General features: G+C 42.6%; 1 protein-coding gene across 2 annotated transcripts in view; it reads left to right on the top strand.

Annotated features, from left to right (window-relative positions):
* LOC122662052 (DNA ligase 4) overlaps positions 1–27,786 on the top strand; it is a 144,633-nt gene that overhangs the window by 13,072 nt on the left and 103,775 nt on the right. For both annotated transcript variants that reach the window (XM_043857609.1, XM_043857608.1), the window contains exon 2: positions 3,263–3,354. In XM_043857609.1, coding sequence (XP_043713544.1) covers positions 3,263–3,354 — 92 coding nt within the window. The remainder of the gene's footprint in view (positions 1–3,262; positions 3,355–27,786) is intronic.

Below are 27,786 nucleotides of genomic sequence, written 5' to 3'. Positions count from 1 at the left end.
GGGCAGTTTTGTCCTTTAGTATTTATTATTATATAAGACATTAAGTGACCTGCGATAGAACATAGAGTTCTACCGCAGGTCCATCCTCTCTTTTGGATTTGTGGCTTCTTCTTCCGTTCTCGTCTTCCTTCTTCTTCTCTGTTTTCTTCTTCTAATCTGATTGTATAATTTCTGATATTATAACACCATCCATGTGTTCCCAAAATTGTATCTTATTATTTTCATCCAATTGTACTTGGGGTATGTAAGTGCTAGTTATATTGATAACCTTTTCTCCAACGCAAGCTTGATGGATATAATCCTATCACTAGATCTTTTAACATCTGCAAGATCATTTTTTAAATATTTATCCACTAGTATGCCCACTCCACTTCTATTACTTTTATCCCATGTATACCATAGTTAAAGTCATCCAATCCTTAGTTTTTTTCCCTTCCACCTAGTCCCTTGAATAAAACTATGTTAATCCTTCTCATAACATCTGTCAATTGTAGACTTTTATCCTTAAAGATCCTATGTTCCAGAGTGCTAATATAATCCTATGCTTTTGGACTAGCTTCTTTACCGTACTCGTCCATGTGCGAGAACCCTTGCCTACTTGTCACCGCATCCGGGTGTCGAAGCGGTGCATCACTTACAAGGGACGCCTTAGTTAACCCTTGCTCAAAATTCACTACACCTGGGTCAAAGTGTAGCGCGTCGCTTTCGGGGGACGCCTTGGCATAACTTTGAAAATATAAGGCTTAGGATCCATGCAAAAAAGGCTTGGCTAATGTTTTTTTGGTGCCCGCTGTTGACCTGACGCACAAACCCTCCTCCTTTATCCGGCCTGGGGACCAGCAGCAAAACATTGGTGGAGATTGGGATAAATTTTGGGGTTGATCAGACTCATAGATCGGAATCAATTTTGTTGTTCAACCTGCTGGCTTTGTGAGCCCTCCGATTCTGTGGATAGGATTCTGATTTCTACAGTTACTTAGATTGAATCCATCTCCCACCCCCCAAAAAAATCTGGTACATTTGGATGGAAACCGGGCTTCAAAATCATATGCACTATAGGAACTTTCTGTATAATTAATTCTCTTCACCTCATGGACAAACGTATGATTGTTCAGATATGTAGTGACAGGAAGTTGCATTGAAAAATAGTTATTTAACTACCTCTGCAATATTCCCTGGCGAGCAGAAATGATCAAAGATGCTGGGCTTGGCAGGTAGCATGGAGGACTGATTATATGCGATTGGTTTAGGGGACGCCAGAAAGTTGGGAAGCAGCAGTTTGATTTCTGCGTCGGTCTTGACTATCTTGTGCTTGTCATCGTCCGGCAGGGACAGTATTAGAAGTTTCTCTATTCGTCGGGGAACGCCTCTTATACTCTTCAAGCCAGGTAGAGGAGCGTTCTTTCGATGGAGAGAGTTGAGCCTGTACAGGAAGCTTATCAGCAGCAGCAACATCAAGAGCTTGTCAGTTAGCAGGAATGGCTACTTTTTCAATCATCTCCTCTATCTTCCATGCTTCTTCCCCTGCAACCACCTCCCAATCTCAAACTAGGGTTCATATCCTCCGCTTAACATCATAGATTAGCTACCAACTGATAGGTTTTACCCGACTCTCTTGTTATCTGCTTCTTACTTTACTGATGAACAAGTTGCAAAAATTAAGCAAACAACTTATACCAGTGAGAATTTAAGACCTCTTGGAGCGTTGGTTCATATAGATTGATTAAAGAAACAACTTGTGACTTGGTCAGGTCATTTTTCTGGTTAGATATCAGGCTCTGGACTGATAACTTGACTAGAACTTTTAAAGGACCAGAATACTTGCATGAACCGGAACAGAAAGATTCAATTGAAATTCAAACCAATGCTCGAGGAAACACAACAATTTTATGGATATGCTGTTTGTGTGCAAGAATTGAATGGAGAAGTCAACAACCTGTCAATGATGCTGGACTGATGTTCATAATTCGAATCTTTATACTGAAAATGACAGAAGAAGAAGATAAGAACCAACTAGGATTCCACCACCTAATCAAAGAGGAAGTCCATTTCCAAGCACCATGAATCCACAGAGGTAAGCATAAAGGTAGAAAACACTTCTTCTCAGTGAAATGGTCTTTATGGGCAGGTTAAAACTCTAAATAAATAGTAACTGAGAAGTTCTACTTATGCATTACATATTCAAAGTAGGATACAGTGTCTTTAAGCTATCAAAACAGATGATCTAATTCTAAGAGGGCTAACAGCTGGGACTTGTCTAGCTAGAAAATAACTCCCCACAAATTGGCCCGGGCTGGACCAAAACTGGCTTCTTTGGCTGGTGCTGGCACTCAGGCCTTCCTTTTAGTTCTCTCCTGGCCTTGAGCTGCATTAGGCATCAATGACGGAGCGCCCTGAATAATCGACCCGTTTACCAAGCAGAGTCTCGCGAAATCTTCCTTCTTTGCCTTTAATTACATCTGAAAACGACTTGTAAACTTTATTATGACCATCCCTCATTGATTGTCCACGGATCCCATTATCAAGAAATTTTTTTGAATTTCATTCACGCCTTAGATCAGGGAGTCTATCCACCTTCCATAAAGGAGCCGAATGAAATCAAAGTTTCATGTTTGGTGATGTTAATAATTCGAATCTTTATACTGAAAATGACAGAAGAAGAAGATAAGAACCAACTAGGATTCCACCACCTAATCAAAGAGGAAGTCCATTGCCAAGCACCATGAATTCACAGAGGTAAGCATAAATGTAGAAAACACTTATTCTCAGTGACGTTTAATGGTCTTTATGGGCAGGTTAAAACTCTAAATAAATAGTAACTGAGAAGTTCTACTTATGCATACATATTCAAAGTAGGACACAATGTCTTTAAGCTATCAAAACAGAGGATCTAATACTAAGAGGGCTAACAGCTGGGACTTATCTAGCTAGAAATTAACTCCCCACAAATTGGCCTGGGCTGGACCAAACTGGCTTCTTTGGCTGGTGCTGGTTTATGCCCACTCAGACCTTCCTTTTGGTTCTCTCCTGGCCTTGAGCTGCATTAGGCAAAAGGATGCCATAGGGGTAGAGGCTGGTATTGCATGGTTTGTAGTTTCTTCTTTCCCTTTTTACTCGTCAAATTTTGGCTGGTTTCTTTTAACTTGTCAACCAAGCTATGTAATTTTGTTTTACAACCCTGTTTTACCTCATTATTATAATATATGTTTGAATTCTTAGAGTTTATATAATTTATTTTGTATCCTTTCCCTGGTGTGAATAGGTTTTACAGCGCAGGCAAGGGATGGCTTCTGGTGGACTAACAATCAAGGAATTGAATGATATTCTTGATCGACTGGCTTCAAGTGAAAATAGGTTAATGATTTCCCTGATTTGGTGTTATTATTATTGCCCATCTTCCTCATGTCTTATTATATTAAATTCTTTAGAACATATTTTTTTATTATAATAACCTCCCTACGGATTACATCTGGACACTGATTGTTAAACTACCCTGGAAATAACTACTAACTAGCGTGGAATCTGTATAACATAGTTGTCACGGCGTCACGTCGATATATTGACATGTCGCCATGTTTTATTTTTTATTTTCTCTATTTTTAATGTCATTTAGTATGCTATAATATATGTCCTATAACATAAAAAATCAACATGAAAGTGTACTACTAATATACTATGGTTTAATTCATGGAAGTGTAATATCCATTAGTGTATATGAAAGTATGAAAATATAGATTAGCCTATCAAATAATTGAAAGCAATAGTAAAAATCAAATGATAGGCTAAGAAGCCTGCAACTGCAAGGCAAGAAGCAGAAACAAAAAACTGAGAGGTTGTGTGCAAGCCTGCAAGGCTGCAAGTGCAAGGCAACAAGAAGAAAAAAGGAAAAAAAAAAAAACTGAGAGGTCTGCGACTGTAAGCAAGCCTGCAACTGCAAGGCAAGAAGAAGAAAAAAGAAAAAAAAAACAGAGAGTACTATGGCTGTAACTGGAATAAATCCCTCCCCCCCCCCCCCTTCTGTCTCTCGACTATCTCCCTGTCTCTGTGACTGTACAAGCAGTTGCGAAGAAGAAAAAAAAGAGAGAAAAAAAAAAACCGAGAGGCTCCCCTCTGTCTCTCGACTATCTCCCTGTCTCTGTGACTGTACAAGCAGTTGCGAAGAAGAAAAAAAAAGAGAAAAAAAAAAACCGAGAGGCCCCCCTCTGTCTCTCGACTATCTCCCTCTCTGTGACTGTACAAGCAGTTGCGAAGAAGAAAAGAGAAAAAAAAAAAAAAAAACCGAGAGGACTACTAACTGAAATAAATCCCCCTTCTGTCTCTCGACTCTCTCCCTGTCTCTGTGTGTGTAACTGCGTATGTGTGGCTGTGCAAGACAAGAAGAAAAAAAAAAAAAAAAAACGATACTACTAGTACTGGCTGTAATCACTAATCATTGCCGGAGGCTGGGAGGAGAAGAACTGAAGAAGAAGAAGTTAAGAAGAAGAAGAGGACTGCCTGGGAGGAGAAGAACAGAAGAACTGAACTGAAAGATCGAGTTGCAGGAGGACTGGGAGGAGGAAGAAGAACCAAATTAAACAAAATAATAAAAACTTACTTGCCTGGAGTCCTGGAGGTTGCCGGAGGTGTTCGCAACTTCGAACTTTGAAGGAGTGAAGAACTCTCTCTGCCGAGAGTTGCAGGAAGCCAGGAACTAAAGCCAAAGTCGCTGCTTGCCGGAATCTCGATCCTCTGTCTCACGAACTATTCCTCTGTCTCGACTCTCGAACTTTTTTTGCCTTTTGCGATTTCTATTTCCCCCCAATTAGGGTAATATGTTTGATGTTTTTAATTTTTATGATAAATTGATAATGTGTATTGCAGCTTTGCAGGTGTATATTTTCAAGTTACACCTCCAATAGACATTAACAAAAAAGCATCTAAGCTATTAAATGGTTTAAAAAAAAAAAATTTAAGTTACATTCAAATGTACAAATATCGACCGATATGCCAATATATCGTGGTATGGCGTCCATGGCGACGCCATGGAAGCCATATCGGACGATATTTTTACATTCACCATGGTGTAGCTCGATATGTGACTTCCTCCAGCGCCAGGACTCCATGACAACTATGCTGTATAATGCACGGGAAATTGAGAAAAATTAAAACACTAGTTTATACAAGAAGTGAAATAAAACAAATTTTACAAAATTTTACAATGCAAACAGAATTGTAATGAAACTATATAATTAAACTGCTCAAAAAATTAAATATTAGATATTGCAAAAATTGAAAAACAAAAGTTAATCTAAAGAATGCACAAATGAGGATCAAAGGAAGAATCCAAGAGGAGAACAAACAAAGAGAAATTTTTTGTTTCTTATTTGGCATGCATGTACATGCCCACATGTTTGCTTACGTGTATGTATGGTAGAAACAAAGTGTTAAATTATAAGTAGTATTTCCAACATTTAGAAAGAAAAGCATATACCCAACTTTAAATTTAACAATAAAATACATGAATCAAATCGTATAGAAAAAATTTCCCCAAATGAATCACATGATCCCTATAATATTCAAAATTGGAAGGAAGGACATAGCCCTGGCAGTATAGATGTGGAGTGCATTTCCATTTGCACAACTCAAAAGTCTTTTCTCTCAACACCCTAGTTTTCCGTATCTCTACCAAAGTGTTTGGATGTGTATGCTACGTTCATGTTTGTATATCTGAATGTACATTACTCGATCTGAGAGCCCTCAAGTGTATATTCCTAGGATATTCTCCTACTGAGAAGGTGTATTAGTGCTACCATCATCCTTGGAGAAGACTTGTATCCATGGATGTTACTTTCTCTGAGTTCGTGCGTTTTTTCCCCATCACCGGTGACACCTCTTCAGGGGGAGAGTAGTAAGTGTGAAGAGGCGGTGCAGCCTTTACCTTCACCTGTTTTATCTTCCTTCGATGTGGGAAACACTATAAAATATGGGGGATGTGAAGGAATTAGAAGCGAGGGGAGTTGAAGAAGAATGGGAAGCTGAAACAGAGTAGTTTGAGGAAATTTGAAGAGACAAAAAGGAGAAGGAGAAGGAGGACTTGATTGTGTATAAAAGAAGGGAGAAGAAGACCTGCCAACCTCCAATCCTCATCTTTCTATTCTAGGTAACATTCTATCCTATTCTCTAGATTTCCCTAGTATGATCATCCAATGCTCATCGTTTTCAGCTTTCATTTATTTATTTTGGCTCTATTTGAGAAAGAAAAGTTACATGTGACATCTTACCAAGGGACAAGTCATCCCTTTGGCTGCTGGGCTGTGCCCCTGCTGCCTGAGGCTGCGGCATGCATGCATGGCTGCCATGCAGCCTTGGTGTGCCCATGGCCTATCTCCATGGCCCTGCACCTTGACCACTGCTATGCTGCCACCTCAGCCACACTGCCAACTCATCAATACACTTGTTGCCACCTTCTGAACTACTATGCCAGAACATGAGATCCAGGCACCACATCACCATGCCATTAAGCCTCCTGTATTTGAGTCTGTCCACTTGGAATATGTTGGATTGTATGGGCCAGAATACCGTGGGGGATATTCTGGACTTTTTACTATGTTCTATCTTATGGACAGCCATGTCGGCTATGTTAGGGACAATTTTGTCCATGTAACTTTGACTCTTTATTATAAATAAAGGCTTGGGGTCTGTCTAAGATCATTCAAGCATTATTCCTAAATCAGTTTTGTTAATATGGTATTAGAGCCAAATCTCTCTCTGATCTAGGTTTTCAAAACCCGCCACCCTCCCATCGTTTTTCTTTCCCTTCTCCCTCTTTCAATTTTTTTTCTCCTCTTTCTCTTTGGTTCTCATCCCTCTCCAAGGGCAGCACTAATGAGGTGATCTTATGATCTAGTTGCTGCCCTCCTCCCCACCTCTTTTCCTTTTTTTCCATGTCCTAAATCCTGCTCAATAGCTGCTGGCCCTATCTCTGCGATATTGGAGTTTTCCAGAATTTTTGAAGATCAGGCCCCTACCACTGTTGAAGGCTGATTTTCCATTGTTGGAGCTTCATCTGCAACCTTGACCAGCACCTATCCAGCATCTACCAGTTATTTGAAGACCCCTAATTCCAATCGATCTCCTTCTTTAGGGTTTTCCAATACCCTGACATCTATCGATTTTTGGGTTTAGGGTTGCTTGTTGCTGCTATATTTTTTGGAGGAGTTTCTACCACCAAGGGCATCATCTACAAGTTCCTGGCCAGCATACATCCAGCTCTACTACAGATTTTTTTTTGGATCCAATCCCCCACATCAATCTCAACTTTCAGGGTGTTTTTTCAAAACCCTGACAACATCGATATTTGGGATAGGGTTCTCCATTGCTGTTGATTTTTTTGGAGGTGTTTTCTCCATCCAAGAGGACCATTCGACCTTGCTTTCAGCCCTTATCTTGGCTTATTTATTGGATTTCTCTTCACAACTGTCCCTCTCTGCGATTTGGGTTTCTCTACTGCAACTATGGGTGACTCTGCTACTTCAACTGCCACTTCTGATCATGATGGCCATGGAAAATCAGAATACCACAATTTTCCTCCTAATCCCATCAAACTGGATGGCTCAAACTACATGTTGTGGTCTCGGTCTGCCTCTTTTGCCATTGCTGCCCGTGGCCTTACTAGCCATATTGATGGCACCAGTGTTATGTCGCTAGCTCCTGGTCCTCTTCAAACTAGATGGCTTGCCAACAATGGGGTTCTCATGTCCTATCTGATTGGTTCTATGACTTCATACCTTGCACATGGATTTCTTCTCCTTGATACAACCTCTTAGATTTGGTCAGCTTGCAAGGAAACATATGGGCAGCTTGGCAATGATGCCCAAGTTTATGAACTAAAAAAAAAGGTCCTTTATACTACTCAGGGAGACTTGTCGGTCTCTAAATACTATGCTACTCTACGCAGCCTCTGGCAACAGTTGGACCACTTTTCTGATTACCACCCTACTGTAGCTGCTGACATTGCTACCTATAAGAAACCTGTGGACAAAATTAGGGTCTATGACTTCTTAGCCGGGTTGAATGTTGGGTATGACCAGATTCGTGTTCAAGTGTTGGGCCATTCTCTTTTTCCCACACTTGAACAGTCCTATGCCTTGGTCTCCTCTGAAGAAAACCGATGGGCTGCTATGTTACACCCTCCTATTACTGAAAGATCAGCCCTACAGACTGCTGCCCCGGCTCCAACTGCACCTGTTGTAAATTTCTCTCTTGGGAGTTCTACTCCAGGCACTGTTACTTGTGAGCATTGTCACAAACCTTACCATACTAAGGACAAATGTTGGAAACTTCATGGGAAACCAGCTGACTTTAAAGCAAATGGGCTGCCAAGAAGAAGCCAAAAAACAAAGCCAACCACTCTGAATTATAATTGTTAAGGCGTTGCCTAAGTGCCGCTTAGGCGTCCAGGCGGATTTCTAGGTGGCTAGGCGGCTGCCGACTTATTGTAGGGGCACCTTGGATTGGTTTAATTGGTATTGAACCAGTTTTTGGCACTTATTTATGCCAAATATCATTTAATTCATTTACTTAAGATATTATTCGTAAATAAGTAAATACCCCCTATTTGAATCCAATAAAAATAGTTAAAAAATCAAATTCCAAAAGAATAAAAAGTCACCCCCCCAGTTCAAGAACAAAAACTAGATTTTTCAGGTGAAATTCTCAACTTTCTAATGCTGGGGTTTTTCACAAATCTAAAGATTCCATAAATCTTAATATGGTAAAACATTGCTAAAAACCAAAAGTGCGGTAAAATATTCATTTGTTTTGATATCTAAAAAAATATTTTCATTTAGAGCAATTTTGACAGCATTCACGCACACCAAATAAAGTTTGACTGGAATACAACTCCTTCAATATAAATCAGGTTTAAGCAATCTAGGATTTGTTGGAAAGCTGATTTTGTGCTCTACCTAATACAAAAAGTCTCATGTAAAAATAAATCATTTGATCAATTAAATTTCTTAGAGACCAAGAACATTTCTCTAAATCGAAAGCATGTTAATTACTCATTGATAACATCATATTTTCTAAGAATAGTATAAACCGAATGTGAGACTAGGTATACTTGAAAATTACCAATTTCAAGAACATATAAACCAAATGTGTATTTTGATTGTTTCATACATATAACTGATATATTAAAAAAAATATATTATAACGCGATTTAGGCGCTTAGGCAGCGCGGCTAGGGAGGACCTCAAACGCCTTGGATTGCCTAGCACCTTGACAACTATGCTCTGAATCTGTTACTGCAGCCTCGGCTACAGATATGGGTCTATCCCAAGATGATCTACAAGCATTCCTATGTGTGCTAGGGACTTTCGCTGCTGCTGCCTCTACTACATCCGCTGCTACTGCCAATTCCTCGGCTCCTTCAGGTTCAAACTTTGCTCGGTTAGGTATTCCATTTGGTGGTCATTGTGCTTCTGTAGCTTCCCATCCTTGGATCATAGATTCTGGAGCTATAGATCACATGACCGGTTCCTCTAGCCTATTTCATCGATATTCTCCCGCTTCTGAGAAAGACAAGGTTAAAGTGGCTGATGGTTCCCTTTCTTCCATATCTGGAAAAGGAATTATCAACTGCACTTCCTCCCTTCCTTTGTCTTTTGTTTTGCACATTCCTAATTTTACTACTAATCTTCTTTCCATTAGTAGTATTACTTGTGATCTTAATTGTAAAGTAACTTTTTTTCCGTCCCATTGTGTTTTTCAGTATCTGGCATTTGGGAAGACGATTGGATTGGGTCACTAATGCAATTTGAGTTCCTTTTGCCAATAGAATGTCATAGGATCATAGGTGTACGCTAAGCTCTGGTGGCGTACGATAAGCCTTGTCGTTTTCGAGGGTTTGGCCATGGCTTCTTCCCCCTCTTGGGAGAAGTGCCCTCCTGATCCCCTACCAGGGGCTGTCGCTGGTGGAGCCCAGCTTCTCTCTTTCGCTGCAGCTGTGTCCAAGTCATTGGCGGTACCCTCTGTCGCTATCGAGGTGAAGAAGTCATCTACGTTCTATGGAGCTTCGGCTGTCTTTTTCTCCAAGGAGGAGGTCGTGTTGTCGGAGAGGGCTTTCTTGGCAACACTAATCGCGAAGTGCAGCCACGGCAGGCCTTCCTTGTTTGCGATTAAGGAACACCTGCAGAAAGTGTTGTTTTTGCAAGGGGATGTCGTTGTCTCCTTTTTGGACCTGAGGCATGTCCTCCTTCGGTTTTCGACCTCGGCAGACTACGTGAAGGTGTGGCTGAAGGCTTAAACACACATCAAGGGTTATCTGCTGAGATTTATGAAATGGACCTCTGAATTTGTGTCTGGTAGGGAATCTCCTTTCGTTCTAGTCTGGGTCTCCATGCCGGGACTGCCTGTCAACTTTTACCAGGGCAATTTTTTGGTCTCAATCGCTGGAGCAATTGGGCGATTCTTGAAGGTTGATGGCGCCACAGTGAATTGCACTCGCACAGTTGAAGCTCGGTTCTACGTTGAAGTCAACTTGCGAGAGGCCCTCCCGTCAAAGGTGTGGATTGGTTGCGGTTCACAGGTTTCTACCAGAAGGTGGTCTATGACAGGGTCCCCTCGTACTGTGTGGTGTGCTCGAAGGTAGGTTATGTGGCAGAGGTGTGTAGAATGGCCAAACAGGGTTGTGAGGGGGAGGGGCCTCCGGCTGCCGGGGAGGTTAATTCTGCCGCGGCAAGGGGTGTGGCAAATGGCAGAACCAGTGAAGGGGTCTTCATTCCCAGGGGAGAGGGGCCCTCCAACGGTGTGCAAGGGATGGATGTTTCGCCTGGGCAGTAAGGCCCGGCTAAGCCAAGAAGAAGGGTAAGACGAAGGGGTCGATGGAGGGTTGTGGAGGGACAGGCGGTAGGCCTGCAGGTGCTTTCGGAGGTTGCGCAGGGCGTCAGCGATGCCGTTGGTGTTGCCCAGGCTGATAGTGGCCTTTGCAGTCTTGGTGATCGATCGGTGGGTGACGTTGCGCCAGTGGAGTTTGCTACTGAGGGTTCTGCGCTGCCGCTAGGAGAGGGGGAAATCCCCTCGGCAGCTCCTGGTATACCCGCGGCGGTGGATGAGGGTACTGAAGGCCGAGGTCTTGAGTTGGTGGCGCAAAGCTGCTTGGTTGGGGACGATGGTGTTGCAAGTGCTGCTGCGCTTGTGGAGGAGATTGATGCGCTGTCGGTTGGCGATGGCTCAGTGCCTTTTTTTGAAGACCGTGAGGTGGCCTTGAGAGGGAGGGACGATAGTTTGGTGACAGGCCAGGCTGCCCCGACAGCGCAAAGCCGCGAGGCGGTGTTGGTGAGCCTAAGGCAGTTTCATACAACCATTGCTGGTCAGTTGCGCAGGTCTTTTGCAAGGGAGGTGAAGTCACCAGGGTTCCAGGGGACGCTGGTGTCGATTCTGGGAGACGGCTACCATCTCGTGCTGTGTGCTTAAGCGCTGCCTCTGTCTACAAGCGGAAGAAAATTAAGAAGACAAGGAGAGGAAGGCCTGCTATTGAGGCCCCTTCCCAGCGAGTTACAAGCTCTATGCGATTGCTGAATTCTTCCCCCCAAGATGTCAGATGAGTTGTCTCTTTTGGAACGCTCGGGACATTGGGAATAAGCCTACTTCTAGGCGTCTGAAAACTTTACTAAGTCTACATAGAGTTGACATTGTTGCCATTGCGCAGCCCAAAGCGCAGATTTCTAAGGCGCGGCTGATTATGCGCCGGGTAGGGATGGAGGCGGTGCACACGTCTGATAGAATCTGGGTTTTCTGGAAGGCCACGGTTCAGGTTCGTGTGGTGGAGGAGCACCCCCAGTTTGTCTCCCTGGAGTGTGTGGACTCTAATGCAGTACCTTTCATCCTCACCTTCGCCCATGGGCTGTGCATGGTTATGGAACGAAGGGAGATGTGGGAGAGGTTGGAGCTTTTCTCGAGGGTCAACACTTTACCTTGGGCTATGGGAGGGGACTTTAATGCGGTGTTGCTGCCCCTTGAGAAGGCGGGTGGAAGGCCGGCTTGCTCAACATCGACTGAGGAGTTTGGGAGTTTTGTGAGCAGCTCTGGGCTTATTGATGCAGGGTATACTGGTAATGTTTTTACCTGGTCAAATAACCAGGCAGGTGCGGGCAGGGTGCTTGCCAGGATTGATCGATTTTTGGTTAATGCAGAATGGGTTGGTGCTTTTTCTAAGTTTGAGGTCACCCACCTTAACAGGACGTGCTCTGATCACGCCCCCATTTGGCTATCTTTCTCTGTTGTGGCCAATAGGGTGGGTGCTGATTTTAAATTTCAGCAGATGTGGTTGCATCATCAGGGGTTTCTGGACTTTGTGAAAGGGGATTGGACAAGACCGGTGGTGGGCTCACCCCTTTTTGTTTTGTACTTCAAGCTTAAGGGGCTTCACAGTGCTCTCCGCAAATGGAATAGGGAGGTGTTTGGCAATGTGCACCAGAGAGTTAGGGATGCAGAGGATTCGGTGTGTAGGGCGGAGGCAAGGGTTGATTTGGAGGGTGGTGATGAGTCCAGGGCTGCCCTTGGGGTAGCAAGGGAAGCGTTACAGGTTGTTTTACTACAGGAAGAGATTTTCTGGAAACAAAAATCCAGAGTTACCTGGCTGAAGGAGGGGGGATCGCAACGCGAAGTTTTTCCATTCCATGGTCAACATCAGGAGAAAGCAGGCTAGTGTAAACAAAATTAAAGGGGGAGATGGTTTGTGGATTACTGATTGTGAGGGGGTGCAGGCGGAGGTGGTGAGGCATTTTTCTGAGGTCTTCTCTTCTCAGGTCCGCCAGGTTGATGATGATTTATTGGCGTTGATCCCCATGACTGTATCGGAGGCGGATAATGCTGCCCTACTGCTACCCCCATCTATTGAGGAGGTAAAGGAGGCCGTGTTTGCTTTATCCCGTGATAGTGCTCCAGGCCCGGATGGTTTCTCAGGGTATTTCTTCACTGCATGTTGGGAGGTGATTTGTCAGGATGTATGGGCGGTGACTGTAGATTTTTTTTCAGGGGGTACCCTCCCTAGGAGCTTCACCTCTGCCAATCTGGTCCTTATTCCAAAGAAGGACAGCCCTGAGGTATTGGCGGATTTTCGTCCTATTAGCCTCTGTAATTTTTCTTATAAGATTATTGCCAAGATTTTGGTTTCCAGGCTCGCAAGGTTTCTCCCGGCCTTAGTGGCGGAGGAGCAGGGTGCTTTTGTGAAGGGCAGGTGTATCCACGACAACATTGCTATTGTGCAAGAAATAGCTCATGACTTGAACAGAAAGGCGCGAGGGGGTAATGTCATCCTCAAACTAGACATGGCCAAAGCTTATGACCGGCTAGAATGGGAGTTCTTATGGAGGGTCCTCTCTAGATTTGGCTTTTGTGCGACCTGGATCTCCTTGATCAGGAAGACTGTGGAGAACTGTTGGTTCTTAGTTGTTATGGGTGGCTGCAGGTCGGGTTTTTTCAAGTCCTCCAGGGGTGTCAAGCAGGGGACCTGCTATCCCTGACTTGATTTGTTTTAGCAGAGGAGGTTCTAAGCAGGGGCATCAAGAAATTATTTGAGGAGGGACAAGCGGTCAACTACAGGCTGCCAAGAGGGTGCCCGGGGATTTCACGCTGCTTGTATGCTGATGATACTATTATCTTCACCAGGGGTTTGAGGAGTTCGCTCAAACAGGTCATGGGTTTCATTTGCAGATATGTGGGGTTTTCGAGGCAGCTGGTTAACAGGCAGAAGAGTTGCTTCATCGTTGGGGCTAAAGCCTCTATGGCTAGGGCCCTCATGATTGGTGCGGTCACGGGGTTCCCCAGAAAGTCTCTTCCTATCACTTATTTGGGGGCCCCTCTCCACTCTGGTAGGCTCAGAATTGGTCTCTTTGACAGCATGGTAGAGAAGATCAGGAACAGAGTGGCAGGATGGATGGGCAGGCTGCTGACCTATGGAGGGCGTGTCACGCTTTTAAAGCACGTCCTGGCTTTGATACCCATCCATGTCCTCACAACGTTGGACCCGCCTAAGGTTGTTATTCGGAGGGTGTATGGCATCTTTGCAGATTTCCTGTGGGGAAACTCAGAATGGGGGAAGCGCAAGCACTGGGTATGTTGGAAAAAGATCTGTAGGCCAGTTGATGAAGGGGGTCAAGCCTTAGGTGGCTGGAGGATGTTGGTATATCTCTTAGACTGAAAGGCTTTTGGAGGGTACTGGCAGGCCAGTCTCTGTGGTGTGAGTTTTTCAGGGCCAAGTTCTTCAGGAACCTCCATGTCTCTCTGGCTGGTCGTCCAAGAACGGGCTCTAAATCTTGGCGTAACACGCTGTCCTATAAGGAGTTCATGCTGGACAGGACACGGTGGCTGATTGGCTGTGGCAGGGTTTTTTTCTGGCTTGATAACTGGACGGGGGCTGGGTCTCTGATTGATTATGTGGATAATGGCCTGCTAGTTGACACGGGTTTGCGTGTAAGAGACGCCCTGGGGGCTGATGGCAGCTGGAAACAGGATATCATTGGCCTCATTGACTCTCCGGCCGTCAGGGAAAGCATTACTACAGGTAGATTTGCTCTGACTGAGAGGAATGATGTTCTGGTTTGGACCCCCGCCAGTGATGGGCGCTTCTCTACCAAGTCTGCTTGGAATGAGATACGGAGCTCCTCGCCTGTGGTGCCTTATGCGAAATGGATTTGGAACTCTTCTGTTCCGGTGAAGATAGCCTTCTTCTCATGGCAGCTCTTGAATGGTAGGATCCCCACGGATGAGGCACTAATGTCATGTGGTATACCGTTGGCCTCAAAATGCAACTGCTGTGGGAATCCCCGGTGTGAAACGACGGACCATTGTCTAGTAACTGGAGGCACAACTTCTAAAGTGTGGGGATACTTCACTCGGCTCTTTGACATGCCTTCTGTCTCACAGGATGTCAAGAGTCGAATCTTGCTCTGGCAGAATACGGCTAGTGGGAGCGGCCTCAACGCTTTTATCTCTGGAATTCTTCCATCTTTGGTGGTTTGGGAGCTTTGGAAAGAGAGGAACAATAGAAGGCATGGAGAAGGTAGGCGTACCGCAAGTTCAATAATTGCGACAATTAAGGCGTGGGTGAAAGAAGTCAATCTCCCCTCAGGGGTAGGTCGGCGAGGGTCCATGAGGGAGAGTCTTATCCTGCAGTGCTTTGGCATTATACCTCCAACCCCTAAGCTGAAACGCCTGGTTCCTGTTTATTGGTGTCCACCGTTTTACTCGATTAAATTGAATGTGGACGGGGCCAGTAGAGGTAATCCGGGCTATGGTGGAGGAGGAGGGATCATTAGAAACCAGGCGGGTGTGGCTTTGGCTGCTTTTGCTCATTTTTATGAGGTCTGTACCAACTCGGTTGCTGAGCTTCGAGCCTTGAGAGATGGGCTGGTTTTGTGCCAGGAGATCGGATTTCTTGATGTGGTGGTTAACTCGGATTCAGCGTCAATTGTCAGAATGGTAAACCAAAAGAGGTGCATTCTCTGGAAAGGGTGGTACTGGTTCCAGGAAATATTGGACTTGATATCCTCTACGCAGGCCTGTGTGTCCTTTGCTTTTCGGGAGAGCAACAGGGCGGCTGATTGGTTGGCCAGTTATGCCTGTGATTCTGGGGCCTCTACTGTTTTCCAACACAGCTGTATGCCTCAGGGTGCTTTTCAGGTGCTTCTTAGGGAGGACAAGGTGGGTCTGCCTGTTCTTAGAAATTAATGTTTGGGGCTTTGCCTCCAGTTGGGTTTGGACAAGTTCTTGAGGGACCATGAGTGACCCTTGTCTTGGGCTGGGGTAAGGCGGAATGTAAAACCCCGTGTATTCTTTTATTATTTTATTGATTTTTAATAATATTCAAGGGGCTGTCCCGGGTCCCAGGTAAGTTCGGGTTGGTTAAAAAAAAAAAAAAAAAGTAAACAAGAAAAAAAGGAAAAAAAAAAGATGATTGGATTGGGTAAAGTGCATGGTAGATTGTACATGCTTGATGATGGCCGTCTCTTTCTACCACCATTATCTTCTCCACTACACCAAAACTCCTTGGTCTCTTCCGAACTTTACCAATGACACTCTAGATTAAGTCACTATCCATTAGGAATTTTAGTGCATTTATTTCTTGCTTTGGTCACCAAATGTAGTAAGGATGATATTTTTTGTGAGGCTTGTGTTCTGGCCAAACAGACACGTTCTACTTATTCTTTATCAAATAAAAGGAGTTCTTCTTGTTTTCATGTGGTGCATTCTGATGTTTGGGAGCCTAGTCGTAAATCTTCTCTTTCTGGTCATCGTTGGTTTGTTTCCTTTATTGTTTGCCATCCTCGAAACACATGGGTCTATCTTATGCACACAAAAAGTCAAGTTTTTCATGTTTTCAGCGTTTTCATAAAATGATCCAAACTCAATTCCAGACTAGTTGTGTTGATACCCCGGTCCAAAATGATGTGGCTGAAAGGAAGAACCACCACTTATTGGAAGTGGCCGGAGCATTGGTGTTTGCTCGACATGTTCCATCCCAATGTTTGGGTGATGGTGTCCTCACTGCAGCTTATCTAATTAATTGATTGCCTTCCCGGCTACTTGATTCCCGTAGTGCTGCTGATGTTTTACTTGGAAATTCTTCCTTTGTGATTCCACCCAACGTGTTTGGTTGTGTCTATTTTGCTAGAGATACAAAATCTCATGCCAAACTTGAACCCCGTGGGTTAAGATGTATTTTTTTGGGTTATTCCCCAACCCAAAAAGGTTATAAGTGTTATCATCCTCCTTCCCGTCGTACTATGGTCAGTATGAATGTCATTTTTCATGAAACCCTTTCCTATTATTCTTCACCACCTCTTCAGGGGGAGAGTTCTAGTGAAGACGTGGTTCCTTCTCGGCTTCTCTTGAGGTTCCTCCTCTTTTACCTCCTATGCCTTCTGTCCAGCCTCGTATGGCTGCTGTCCAGCCTCGTACGGCTGCTGCCCAGCCTTTTATGGCTGCTGCCTAGCCTCCAATGACTGCTGCCCCTTCACCCGAAGGGAATCCTTTACAAGGGGAGACCATGGAAACAAGTGGTGATGATGTTCCTATTCAGGGGGAGTTGACTCTAGTACAGAGAACCATTAGTAAATTTCATAAGAGAATTGACGATTCCAACATTATCACCTATAAAAAGAGATGTTCCAGCAAAGGGCAACTTCAATCCACTGTAGCACCAATACCTATCCAGTTGCCGACTTAGGATCCAGATTCTTCTTCTCCTGGTAAGCCTTCTTCCTCCGACCCACCTATTGCTCATCGCAAAGGTACTAGGACTTACACTCTGCATCCCATATCTCATTTCGTTTCTTATAGTTCTCTTTCTCCTTCTTTTCGTGCATTTGTATCTTCTCTTTCTTCTGTTTCCATTCCTAAAAATTGGTAGGAAGCATCTACAGATGGAAGGTGGAAGACAGCAATGTTGGAAGAAATGAGAGCATTGAAAAAAAATAATACATTGGATCTTGTGGCTTTTCCTCCAGGGAAAAAACCAGTGGGATGTAAATGAGTGTTTATGGTCAAACAGAAGGCAGATGGAGCAGTGGATCGATATAAGACATGTTTGGTTGCAAAGGGCTTTACTCGGACACATGGAGTTGACTACCAGGAGACCTTCGCACCGATTAGCAATCTTGTAAGAGTATTGTTATCTTGTCTTGTGAATCTTAGATGGGATCTTTAGTAGTTGGATGTGAAGAATGCCTTCCTCCATGGAGAACTAGAGGAAGAGGTATAAATGGACATTCCACCAGGCTTCTCTGATGGTACTACCAGGGGCAAGGTTTGTAAATTGAAGAGGGCTCTGTATGGGTTGAAGCAGTCACCTAGAGCTTGGTTCGGTAGATTTCACAAGACTATGGTTTCTGTGGGATACAAACAAAGCAATGCTGATCATACCTTGTTCATCAAACGAGTTGGTGATAAGGTAACTATCCTCATAGTCTATGTTGATGATATTGTAGTGACCGGCAATGATGGTGATGAGATCAACAAATTGAAGCTCTTCCTTGGTCGTGAGTTTGAAATAAAGGATCTGGGAACTCTAAAATATTTTCTAGGGGGTATTCTGAACCTTTTACTATGTTCTATCTATAGTTGTCACGTCGTCACGGCGATCCAAGTCAATGGAGGGGTGTCTTGTCGATATATCGACATGTCGCCCGCCATGGCGATCATATCGACCATGTTTTATTTTTTATTTTCTCCATTTTTAATGTCATTTAGTATGCTATAATATATACCTTATAACATAAAAAATTAACCTGAAAGTGTACTACTAAACTGTTGGAATATGTACTCCAGAATACTGTGGTGGTATTCTGGTCTTTTTGGGGGTAGTTTTATTCTTCTTATATTATTAAGTTTATGTCGGCTATGTGGGCTTTAGTCCCACATCGCCTAGTTTAGTCTATTTGTAATTTCCCCTCTATTATAAATAGAGGGGCTTACCTATCAATTAATTCATTCAAGCATTACAATCAATTCTTCTTCCATCTTCTCTTCTCTCTCAAGTTACTGGTTACAGGTCCTAGGTTTTCTACATGGTATCAGAGCTGTTGTAACCAGTAATTGATTCTCTTCAAGATTTGCAGTTTTGAGAGTCGTTTCAAGGTTCTCCGATTTATGGAGAAACCCTAGTTCATAGAAAGTAAAGAAGAACTAGGGTTTCCTGCTTGTTTCATCCTTGTAATTTTATTTATTTGAAAATCGTGTGGTTATACATTGAAGGCTTGCAGTTTCCAGTTCTGGAAAATTTTCTGCAGTTGTGTTTCTGTTTTTTCCATTCAATGAAGGTTGGAGATAGACAGTTGCTGCCTTAAGGGTTTCTCTGATTTGATGTCGCTAGTAGCATGGGTTCCACCTGATTTCCACCTGCATGTTGAAGTATTTCCGCTGTACGACTGTCGGAGGAAGAAGACTATATACTGCTTCACCGTGCCTTTTTTGTCTTCCCGTCTCTCGATTATGAGAAGAGGGTTTCTGCTGGCTCTGCTGGTTTTCTTCCACTGAATCGAAGGTCTCACTTAATCGAATGGGGATTATGTGTGCTATCTAGTTGTCGAGAGGGAGTCGATGGCCATTGCCGAAAACTTCCTTCCCTCTTGCAACTTTGTGTGGTTGTTCTCTCCCAAAGGGCGACTGAAACTCTAGAATCTTGGCTCCTGTTGATGCTCCTAAAGTGATAATCGAAACCAAATCAGGTATGGTTCTCAGATTATCGCCCAACTTGTTTCAGCCACACTTTGTCGGCATAATACCTAAAATCAGGGACTGTCCTTGGATGATCTTGAGAGGCCTACGTGTTACAAAGCCTTGCCTGAAATTTAGGATCGAACAGATCAAAGGTGAGGAAATTTTCTTCTTCGAAGTCAAGTCTGGTTTCGTTTCTGGTTTCGGATGTGGCCAAAGGTTGAAGGTGACTATGCTTCCTTCTCTCACAGTAGAAGAGGCTTGAAGATTACGAAGTATTACCCAATATTTCAGGTTGAAAAAGCCCTATTTGTTGTGATATTCCCTTCAAACCAGGTCTGGTTCCGTGACTTTCTCCACCTTTGTTTGTGTCGTGAGGTTGAAGAAGACCTCCTGCCCACGATATCTCTTCATCTTGGTTAGTTTTATTTTGGATTTCCATTAATACCCCTTTGTTTCACGTGAAGACAACTACTCCAATAGTACCCTATGTCATCATTACTTTATTTAGTTTCATATATTACCCCTCCTTTCTCTTTTTATTCCACTTAAGCCATTCTCCAAATTTTCATGTCATCATGTGCCATCATTACCTTATTTGAGTTTCCATCTTTGCCCTTACTTTGTGAACTTATTTACTCCTTGACCCTATGGCCTTCTTTGTTTCTTTCAAAGGAATCCTATTCTGTTCACCATATTTACCAGAATGCCATCCCTTTTTCAACTTTGTGTTATTTACAGTTCTACCATTCCCCTATTTGACTACCCAATTGACCTGGGAAAATTCTGGTTTATTACCAGTTTGCCCTTTGGCTTGGATTGTATTTAAAAGTGGATTTCCACCAAATTACAACCATGCCATCCTTGTTTCCAACACCGTTCCTTTTCAATATTTCTAATTCCCTACATATCCCATACCTTTGCTATGTACCCATACCACCTTTCGAACCTTCTGGTAAATTACAATTTTGCCATTCCTTCCTTTTTAATTTTTCATAGCACTTTTAGAAAATTCTAGAATATTATGTTTTTGCCCTATCTTTTACATTATCTCTGTTATGTCCACGTGTACTACACGTGAGGGGGGGATTATGTACAGTACACCTGCAGACATTGTAGAAGCAGAACTTGCAGGAACACTTGGTGCAAAGCATAGAAGATCAGAGTTTTCACCATTGCCAATGGGTATCTACTTTGTTATTGGGTTGAGTTTGCCGTAAGGGGGAGATTGAGTATTGAAATATTGAAGATATTTGGTTGTTTCCTATTTGAGGACGTTCGATTGGGTTGATACAGTTTTTTTCCGCTGCCTGATTCAGTTTGTTTTCGCTACTTGCTACTCTAGTTATTTCACTTCAAGATTTTATGTCACTATGACAATCTGAGATTCATCACTGGATAGCTATTGAAGATCGTTGAAAGCTGCCTTTTTTGGAAGACATTCCAGTCCCGGTTTGCTAATCATGTCTGTCCAAGTTTTGAAGATCTATTTTTTCAAGTTCTTGAAGGTTTATTTGGGAGCTGCATTCATATGTTAAGCTGGATGCTGCTGCAACTTAGTTTTTTTCCATTTTTGTTCAAGTTGGGCATTAGTACCTTGTATGCGCCAACTTGAGGGGGAGTGTTAGCATTGAGTTCTTTTTTCTTTAGTTCAAGCTGGATCTTCTTTCTTTACTTATTTGTATAATCCAGCTTGAGGGGGAGTGTTGGAATATGTACTCCAGAATACCGTGGGGGTATTCTGGTCTTTTGGGGGGTAGTTTTATTCTTCTTATATTATTAAGTTTATGTCGGCTATGTGGGCTTTAGTCCCACATCGCCTAGTTTAGTCTATTTGTAATTTCCCGGGCTTACCTATCAATTAATTCATTCAAGCATTACAATCAATTCTTTTTCCATCTTCTCTTCTCTCTCAAGTTACTGGTTACAGGTCCTAGGTTTTCTACATAAACTACTATGGTTTAATTCATGAAAGTGTAACATTAGTGTATATGAAATCATGGATTATCAAATAATTGATAGCAATAATCTTGCTGATAATAGAGTTGAAATATCATGAGAGTTGAGATATGATTCATATGAAAGTGACTACAAAAGTAACAAAACAAAAAAACAATTACAAGAACGTAATTTAAATTGAGTGAATAAAGCTAATAAACAACCCATCTAAATAAAAAAAAAAAAATTGCTGATGTGAATATGTGATTGTGTATTAGTGTTTTCTGTTTGATGTTTTTTTAATTTTTTTTATGTTAAGGAAAAAGCATTAAAATAAAAAATGGTTAAAAAAAATTATTGTTAAAAAAATAAGTTTTATAATTTGAAACAACCATGTTGCTCGATATGGCCATATGTCATGGTATGGCGTCCATGGCGACGACATGGAGGCCATATCGGTCGATATTCTTACATCATCCATATCGGTGGTTGATATGCCCACTTCTCCAGCGATATGACGCCATGGCGGATATGGTGACGCCATGACAACTATGGTTCTATCTTATGTACAGCCATGTCGGCTATGTTAGGGACAATTTTGTCCATGTAACTTTGACTCTTTATTATAAATAAAGGCTTGGGGTCTGTCTAAGATCATTCAAGCATTATTCCTAAATCAGTTTTGTTAACAGAATGCCATCTTATCCTACTTCCACCTGGGATGCCTTATGGCCTTCCATATGCCCCTGGCTACTGCATCACTGACACTGTGTGTTACCACAGCATGCCACCTCATCAAGTGGGACCCACACCTTATCTGCCATCCCCGAATGGTACTACATCGCTACCAAACTAACTGATTCTCTGCCAGACACTGTGATACACTGCTACACAAGCTGGAAGCCTCAGAAACACTGCTAAACTGCTACTCGCTGCCACTGCACTGTTTGCTCTATCCAGTCACTGTCTGACACCTGTGAACACTGCCATATCATCTAATAACCAGAACAGTTGCCAACAATGACAACACTGCTTCAGTTGGCCAACAAGAAATTTAGCTGGTGTTCCATTTGAAAGCTGCTCTAATTATTTGGGAGTCGGATCAAATTTCTTTGCTTAATTATCACAGCTTTCTTTGATGGGCTTAAATTAGCAAAGAATAGAAGTATCCAACAGTTGTGGATTGAGAGTGATTCGAATGCAGTTGTTATTAGTGTTCAGAACCAGTCCAGCCCTTGGATATTTCAGCTGAAGTGGGCGTTTTGTAGGCACTTTCTTGCTTCAATCTCCTGAAAAATCACTCATTGCTTCAGAGAAGGTAATTCGGTTTCTGATTCTATAGCTAAAAGAAGTGCTATATTGCAAGATTCATTCATAAGGCATCGCCTAGGCGTCTAGGTGCTTTGGTCGACTTGGGCGCCTTGGTCGCCTAGGCGGGCGCCTTGGACACCTTGGTCGCCTACTTGGTGTCGCCTTGGTTTTTTTACCCTCTCCAACGTCTTGGGTCGCCTAGCCGCCGTGACAACTATGATTTATATTGACTTCGCATCTATAATTCCACTCGCAAGGATATTACTGAGGCCATGATTGATCCAAAATGGAAGGAAGCCATGTGTGACGAGGGAAAGGCACTTGAGAAGAATGATACCTGGGAGCATAGTTTGAGATTTCAATTTTGACCTACGTTTGGAACCAGTTCGAAATCGACGTTTTGGGTTTCACTTTAACGAGTCTAGGACCCTTAAATGCCCTCCCTTTCGGAGGGAGAGATTGACTCACAATGGATTAAGCAGGGGTCTTCCCAGATATTTGGGTAGGTTCAAAGTTACGTACTGTGAAGCTTTTACACACCAAACTTCCCTGGCCAGAGGCCGGTCTGTTTCTATTCCTACTGACTAACATGTATAATAAAACATTAAATCTAATCCTAATCTTGGTTGCTAGGTTGGAAAGCATATATAATAACATATAAGGGGTAAAACAAAAGGGGGATGGGAGAACCAGGGAACCGATCTTAGGCATGTATATATAGTTGCGTACACTACCTACGTACCCTTACTAGGGATCAAGTTGAATGTAGTTCATGAACATTTTGAAAGTAGTTTAGGATTACACTAGGCATGGCAAGGTACTGAAAATAAATAACATCACAGGTGGTGGTGGAGGAGCTGGGTGCCCTCTTACAATGAAGTTATTCAACTCACGATGAGAGAATGAGCTCTCATCCCCCTTCCCCTTCCCCTTCCCCGCCTCCTTCGTTCTCCGCACCCCTTGCCGGAACTAAGTCTTGGTCCTCCCTTTTCACTTCTTCATCTTCCCCCTCTCGTTCTGGGCTCTCCCTCCATTATGTCCAACCTTCCACTGATGGCTCCTCAACATTCGCTCTCTGCCCCAACAACCTCCTCTCTCCTGAAATTTCCAAATGGAAATCTTGCCTTGTCGGCCATTTTTTGGGTTCTAGACCATCCTTCAATATTGTTAAAGCTTCACCCACCAAGCAGTGGAAAGCTCAAGGTTCTCCTGATATTTTCCTCCTCGAAAATGGTGCATTCATCTTTAAGTTCTTCTCTGATGAAGCTAAAGCCCGTGCTCTTGATGGGGCTCCTTGGCTTGTTAGAACTAAGCCAATCTTTTTCCGCCAGTGGGACCCTTACATGCAACTCCACAAGGACAACTGGAGCTCCATTCCTCTTTGGATTGCTCTCCCAGGTCTCCCTCTCCATTATTGGAGTCTAGACTGCCTTAGTAGAATTGGCTCAGTCATTGGCTTCCCCCCTTCACTCTGATGCTCACACTCTGAAGATAGACAGGCTCACGTTTGCTAGGATCTGTGTTAATGTCCCTGTTGAATGTCCCCTTCCTTCCTCTATCACCATTGTGGAAGACGACGGCTATAGTTTTGAACAACCTGTTAGATATGAATGGCTCCCTCCTCACTGCATACACTGTAAGACCTTTGGACACCAATCCATTTCTTGCTCTATTTAAGCTACACTCGTCTCTTCAGCTTTGCCAGCTGACTCTGAAGTTTCTGAAGATACCTTCGACGCCACCGCTGGCCCTCACGATTCAGCAGCCGCCTTCAACATGCCTTCTCCTACTGCTCCGGCTACCGTCACCACCTTCCACCGCCAAGGTTCCTCTGCTCCTGCTGCTGTCGATCATTGTTTGTGAATAAAAAGTAATACCGCAAGCGTACGGGTCAATCGTAGTTATGGGTCGAACACAGGGAGGTGATTAATCCAATTTCAACTTAGGCAGAGCACACCAATTTAATAACTAAAAGACTAAAAACTAATGAAAAGACTAAAAACAGAAAATTTAATTAAAAGTAGTAAACTAACGAAGAGACTAATTAAAGAGAACGCAATAGACTAATTAAAGAAGATGGGTTGAGAGGCTAGAGGTAAGGAATCCTCCAAGAGAAATTGGTCCAATCAATGATAAGATATAGCAAAAACATAGCCCTTGGATGGCATGAATGGTGGGTTCAAGAAATAGGAGATAAGGGATACTAAATCAGTCATTTCCTATGAATGACAATCACTACACATACGATCATGGCAAATCAATTATCAACAGAATTTTATATGGACACGTAGACAATTACGCATACGATTAACAGATGGCATGAGTAATGTGGACATGGCACATATTAAATTTGCTAATGCTAATACAATAATCACGTAGAGCTATAAACACCATTGATTCTTCCTTCTCTCATGGCTTCATCCTATCCCTAAATGGGGTAATTAGTTGGCCATGGAAAAACAAAAAGAGGAAGACGATGATGAAAGATAAACAAAAGACATGGTAAAATAAATTTCAAGAGATGAATGAAAAGAAATAATTTTATTGAACGAAGAAACTTACAAGCTTAATGGAAGAAATAACAAAGCTTTAACATCCTCATAAAACTCTTTCAACGTTTGGAGAACCCTAAACCTTTGCCTCCCCACCCAAGCCTTCCTCATTCACCGCCGCATCCCTGTCTCCCCCTCATGTATCCTTTGCTGGAACGGTTTTGAGGATGTTGATCACCTATTCTTTTCTTGCCCCCTAGCCTCCTCTATTTGAAAAAAAAGCTCTGCAGTCCATTTGGCCCCGTAGCAGATGGCCCCTTCCCTTCGCCCTGGAGTAGCTTTGGCTCGATATGTCCTTTTTTGGTAGCTCTATTTGCGACACTGTTGGCAAACTTGTGTTCGGGGCTGCTATCTCACACTTCTGGATGGAGCGGAATCTTCGTAGATGGACTTCCAACTCCCGGTCTATTGACATGATTTGGAAAGCCATCTTTTTTGGTGTTGGCTCTAGACTTCATATGCTTCCCCATAGGTCCCTTATAGCCTCCGCAAGGAACAGGCACATTGTTGTTACCTGGGGCTTAGATTCTTCTCTCTTTCGTTCTCCTAGCCAGGCTCCCTAGGCCTGTGGCTTGTGTTTTGTATAGCTCCCCTCCCCCTTCTCTTTCCCCTGTGTATCCTCCCCTTTTCTTCTTCCCCTGCCTTTAGGGTTTTGGTAATGAATTTTTTATTCACCCAAAAAAAAAATAAAAAAAATCATAAACCATTGACGATAGGGAATACCTTGATCAGAGATCCACAACAAAAGATTCTTTTTTGGCCTTATCGGTAAAGCGAAGTCCACCTGATATTGGACATGACTTTGGACATATAAGGAGTTTTCTCACTTGATTTTGGTGACTAGTCCATCGACGATGACCGTGTGTCAAACGGGATTCCCTAGAAAAAGATTCCTTTTTGGGGCCGAGATTAGTGATAAAGGGGGCCAGCATAACGGCATGTAAGGCAGTTATTTTGAAAATCATTTTGGCAGCTTCTCAGCGTGAAATGCTATTTTATTATTTTTAAAACCCTAATTTGGCAGTATAATAGCATAAATAGGTTATTTTGGAAAAAATCCTATTTATAGCAATTTCAGCATTTTAGATGGGTATTTTGGAAAGAACTGGAAAAGCGCTTATGCTATGGCACATATATTAACTAAATAATTAGAATACGGTTAAGAGAGGGAAACTTACCTGTTTGGCCCGAAAGGGCCTTGCGGAGTTAGTCTAGCAAAGTTCTAGTGCTCCTACTATGATCTCGGCAGAATTTCAACTCTCGGGGTTATTTGGGGATTTTTCTACTGTTAGGTTTTCTGTGGGGATTTTCGCAGAATTCCTTTTTTCTTCTTCTCGCTTTTTTTTTTTTCCATACCTTTTTCTTCCTATTTTCCTCTTTTTTTGTTCAGTTTTTGGACAACTATTTATAGCCAAAGAGGGAACAAAGTTCTCCGGAGAATCAGGAAATTTGCCAGCACAAATCACTAAGATTCGCTAGCGAAATCTGGTTTTTGCTGGTGACTCTCGACTTTTGGCCAATTTCTACGGATTTTGGCATTTTTTACTGAAATTTTCCGGGACCAATATCTCTTGGACTGGTACAGTGAACAATACATATGTCATATACACCATAGTCTTCTATGTGCCAACAATACAATTTTGCGAGTCTGTGACTGTCTATTGATATGAACTATGACATGTTGTATCAAGTCCACTAATGGTCTGATGGAACCGACGTGCATTGTCTTCAGTCTGCATTATATATGAATGCCACATCATAGTGTTTGAGAAGAAATAAGAGTAGTTTCTTCTTAAGCAGGTTGAGATATCCGAGATTTTCGAGATTTCACATGAAATTTCGGTCGAGTTTACCGAAACCATGCAGATTTGGGTCTCGTAAGAAAACTCGTCTTGAGTCTTGACCAGGTTGAGATTCTTGAGTTTTCCGAGATCTTGCCGAGATTTCGGTGAGTTTTAGGACTATGGTCCTAGCCTCCTAGGCAATGTTCAAAATTGGGCAAAAGATTTCAGTTTTGATGGACTTTGAGATAAAATCACATGCATAACACAAAGAACATAGTATTTCTTCGAAATTAGAGATGAAACGATTGAAATGTCGAAATTTTCTTCAAAATAATCGAAATGTCAAATTTCTTCATATAGAATAACAAATTGAGTTAAAATTGTCAAAATTAGGCAAATGTGTCGGAGTTCATGGAATGCTTCAAATTTGTTCAAAAGCTTATATATCTTTCAGGATTCAAACCTCTCCAAAACTCATCTAAGCTCCCACGACAAGATTGCAAAGTGATTTGAGCAATGTTTGAATGCTTACACTAACAAAATAAGATTTGAAACCAAACAACCACTTTGAGTGTTTTTTTTAATCATTAATACATGAACATTTATGCTTAAATAAAATCCCCTAAAGTTTCATTTCTAATTTCTGAGTATTTCCCTTATTTCCCCTGATTTCCTTTCATTGTCCAAAATTTGACTAAATTCCACAGATTTCACCCATTACGAAGGAATATTTCGATTTCGATAGGGGTGATAATTACCTATCCTGTAGACATCTTAAACCTTGGTCCTAAAAGTGGTACTAGCTAGTGTTTTCCTTGCACTATGCTAACCTTGTTATCACATTGTTTCTTCTCATCTGCTGTCTATTTGCTTAAGTATACCCAATAGAAAAAAATTGGCATTTCTATGAAAAAGTATGTTTTTCTTACCCTACCTGCTATGATGTATGGGGCGGAATGTTGGGCAGTTAAGAAGTGCCATATTGCGAAGCTATGTGTTGCAGA

Source organism: Telopea speciosissima, chromosome 5 (assembly GCF_018873765.1).
Source record: "Telopea speciosissima isolate NSW1024214 ecotype Mountain lineage chromosome 5, Tspe_v1, whole genome shotgun sequence".
In the NCBI taxonomy this organism is placed as follows: domain Eukaryota; kingdom Viridiplantae; phylum Streptophyta; class Magnoliopsida; order Proteales; family Proteaceae; genus Telopea; species Telopea speciosissima.
The sequence above is the reverse complement of the archived record's forward strand: the minus strand, read 5'-3'. Positions and strand labels throughout refer to the sequence as shown.